At 44.2% G+C, this 3,935-nt stretch overlaps 1 protein-coding gene across 1 annotated transcript; it reads left to right on the forward strand.

Moving 5' to 3' along the window:
• The first annotated feature begins 2,923 nt into the window (after positions 1-2,923).
• Positions 2,924-3,586, forward strand: LOC122044252. Its single transcript, XM_042604769.1, has one exon. The coding sequence runs from the start codon at positions 2,924-2,926 to the stop codon at positions 3,584-3,586; it is 663 nt and encodes a 220-aa protein (XP_042460703.1).
• The last annotated feature ends 349 nt before the right edge of the window (positions 3,587-3,935 follow it).

Genomic DNA, 3,935 nt, shown 5'->3' on the forward strand with positions numbered 1-3,935 from the left:
GATGTTGTGAACAATGATGAGTAACTCTTCAGGGGGAGAGTCGTCAACAAATGGATTTGTTGATGTGTACCCAAAATTGGGGCATGGGTTGATGTGTGCCCAAAGATGGGTTGATGTGTGCCAATAGGGGGAGAATGAAAGGACCTATGAATGGGTGTAAGTTAGGCTTTCATTACCTAGAGGGAGTGTGCCCTCGTAGGGGGAGAATGAAGAGCTTAATTTATATGTTCATTACCTAGTGGCATGAAGATTGAGGCTATAGGATTAGCCTAACTTACATGTGGTATTGTAAGTGTTATTGTGGTATTGTCAAACATCAAAAAGGGGGAGATTGTTGGTGCAACATCCCTCAGGTCAAGGTTGACCTGAGTGACCAAGCTGAGTCTTGGTTTGAGTTTAGATGTTTGACAATAAGAAATTGATTGAAGAAGAGTCAAGTAGGTCAAAGTTGACCGGATACTTGACAAGGAAGTCCTGGTGAGTGAAGCCAGGCAGAAGGAAAACCCTAGTGAGTGAAGCTAGGTGAAAGTCCTGGTGAGTGAAACCAGGTGAAAACCCTAGTGAGTGAAGCTAGGTGAAAGTCCTGGTGAGTGAAGTCATGCAGAAGGAAAACCCTAGTGAGTGAAAGTCCTGGTGAGTGAAACCAGGTGAAAACCCTAGTGAGTGAAGCAAGGTGAAAGTCCTGGTGAGTGAAACCAGGTGAAAACCCTAGTGAGTGAAGCAAGGTGAAAGTCCTGGTGAGTGAAGCCAGGCAGAAGGAAAACCCTAGTGAGTGAAGCTAGGTGTAAGTCCTGGTGAGTGAAGCCAGGTGAAAGCCCTAGTGAGTGAAGCTAGGCAGATGGAAAACCCTAGTGAGTGCAGCTAGGTGAAAGTCCTGGTGAGTGAAGCCAGGCAAGGGAAAATCCAGATGGATCAAGGATGATCGGACATCTGGTGTTGGGAAGTCCAAGTAGGTCAAGGGAGTGACCAGATACTTGGCATGAATAGAAAAGTCTAAGTGGGTCAAAGGGATTGACCAGACACTTGGTGGGAAGTCCTAGCAGGTCAAAGGAGTGACCAGATGCTAGGCATGATGTACCAACAGTCAAGGTTGACCGGATGTTGGTTTGAGAGGCTTGGAACTTGGTTTTGGGCAAACTAGTGTTGGATCGATCGGATCGATTCAGAGCCGGATCGATCGTGGATCGATTCAGAGTTGGATCGATGGATCGATCCGAGCCTCTAAGCAGAGCCTCGGATCGATCCGTGGATCGATCAGATGTTCCAATCGATCGCTGGATCGATTGGGACGCAGATAAGCGCCGGATCGATCCGTGGATCGATCCGTGGCTTTTCGAGCGTAAGCGCTCGATCGATCCGTGGATCGATCCAAAGCCTCCGATCGATTGGGAACATTCGAATCGATCGGGATCCGACCGTTGGCGTCGATAAAGGCCGCAGCGTTCATTTTCTTCGCATCTCTTCTCCGATTCACTCCAGATTTCTCGCCACTCCTCCCTCCACAAAGCTCAGATCGCCAGTTCTTGAAGGATCTTGGAAGGTTTCCAAGTCAAGAGGCGGATCAAAGCCAAGAAGAGAAGCTAGGGTTAGGGTTTATACTCATTGTAAGCTTGTAAGCTTGTATTTCTTGTATCCTTTCCCTCTCTTCTTGTATTGAGTCTTGTAGGGCTTCTCCGCCCTTGGTAGTTACCATAAAGGAGAGTTTTATTTAGTGGAGGGTGTGTGTGTTGGTGTGGATCCTTGGATTAGTCACCTCTTGTGAGGTGGATACCAAGTAAACCAACCGTGTTAGCGTTGTGTGATTGTTTCTTTGTATTTCCGCTGCACATCTTTGAAGGAACAAGCAACGCCGAGCAACGAGCGAACGCGACGAGCTATTCACCCCCCCCCCCCTCCTCTAGCTACTTTTGGTCCTAACAGGGATTTCTTCATGAGTGCCCTCGTTGGTTTTGGTTTTCTTCAACGATATTGTGAATGGATTAGGGAGTGTCTAACTACGGTCTCCTATTCTATTTTTTAAAATGGAGGCATCTATGGATTCTTTAGTGGGTGTCATGGTTTAAGGCAAGATGATCCCCTATCTCCTCTACTTTTTGGGTTGTGCATCGAAATATTATTACGCAGGTTGTAGGTTGCCTCCTTTCACTTCCATCCTATGTGTAAAGAGGTTGACATCACACATCTTGCATATGTCGATGATTTGATGTTGTTTGCATGGGTGGATGAGTCCTCAATAAAAGTATTGGCGGATTGTTTGGAGGTTTTTGGCAATGAAGCTGGACTTCGAGCTAATTCATTGAAGTCTCATATGTATATGGCGGGGATTGATGATAGAATGAAGGATCGATTGCTCCAACTCATTCGGTTCCAAGAAGGAACATTTCCATTCCAGTACTTGGGGATTCCACTAGCGGTGGAGAAGTTGCGGATTGCAAACTATGGGCCATTACTTGATACTATTACAAGGAATATTAATTCTTGGCCAAAGCATACTTTATCTTATGCGAGGCGCTTGGAGTTGGTGAAGACGGTGCTTTAAGATGTAGAGTATTATTGGCTTTCCATGCTCCCTATTCCTGGTGGTGTTATTGAAAAGATCAAAGCAATATGTCGTACCTTTGTGTGGTCTTCAAAGTATCCTCCTATTTCTTGGGCCACTATGTGTCTTTCTCGACATGATGGTGGTTATGCACTTTGAGACCTCCATGCATAGAATGAAACACTTCTTAGCAAGATACTATGGGAGATCCAAACTAATGCGGATTCGATATGGGTAAGATGGGTGCACCAACATTATCTCAAGGGAACTGATTTTTGACAATGGGAGATCCAAGCCTCGGACTCTCCTCTTATTAAACGGCTTGTGGACATTCGAAACAAAATTTCAAGTGCTACAAATGGAAGCGGAGAGGCGATCTTGTTGATGGGTGAGTGGTTTGCGGGAAGAAACAGTGAGACTGCAAATGCATATGGTTTCTTCATGCCGAGAGGTCCTGAGGTGTCGTGGGCGTCATTAGTTTGGAGGCCGGAAATTATGCTGAAGCATCGATTCATTCTATGGTTACTTGCTCATGGAAAGCTACAAACAACAAATAGAATGGCATATGTGGAGAACAAGACTTGTATGCTTTGCCAATGTCAAGATGAGTCGAATGGTCACTTGTTCTTTGAGTGCTCTATCACATGTACTCTTTGGAACAAGGTGCGGAGATGGTTAGAGATAAATCATGAAGTTAACTCAATAGAGGAGTTATTTCACATCCTTGGCCACTACTACAAAGGTGTGAGCCAGAGAATGAAGGTGAGGTATCTTGAAATTTCTAGTATGATATATGTTTTGTGGGAAGCTCACAACAGGTGTCTCTATGAGGGGATAGTTCCTGATATTGATAGAATATTGCGCAAGGTCCAAATTAATGTTTATCATTTGTGGATTTATGTAGAAATTGAAGTGATTCACCTCGCAAAAGCATGGGCAGTACAAATTATAAGAATGGTGCAGATAGTGTTGAAGTTGATTTCATCGGCAAATGAATTTCATCGGCGAATCAATTTCATCGGTGAAAGGAGAAGGTTGTACAATTAATGTTTGATTTCATCGACGAATGGAGCAAATATTAATTCGGTGGCACAAGGGAGACTTGAGCAGATTTTACATCAGTGTCGTTGAGGGCACATGCATGCTTGGACAATTTTTAACGTTGGTGGCACATGATGATTGGATTGATAGATATTTGTTGTAGGTTTTGTATTTATCTTTTGATTTTGTATGTAAGGCATGGGAAGGATGGTGAATAAATCCATCATATTAATCTATCTAGTCCGCAGCAAACGGCTCGCAGCAAACACAACGACAAATCCGTTGATAGCTGGGGTTTTGTCAAAAAGTCCAAGAGGGTGAATAAATCCACCATAATGATCTATCTAGTTCATAA

This window comes from Zingiber officinale, chromosome 2A (assembly GCF_018446385.1).
Source record: "Zingiber officinale cultivar Zhangliang chromosome 2A, Zo_v1.1, whole genome shotgun sequence".
Taxonomy (NCBI): Eukaryota; Viridiplantae; Streptophyta; class Magnoliopsida; order Zingiberales; family Zingiberaceae; genus Zingiber; species Zingiber officinale.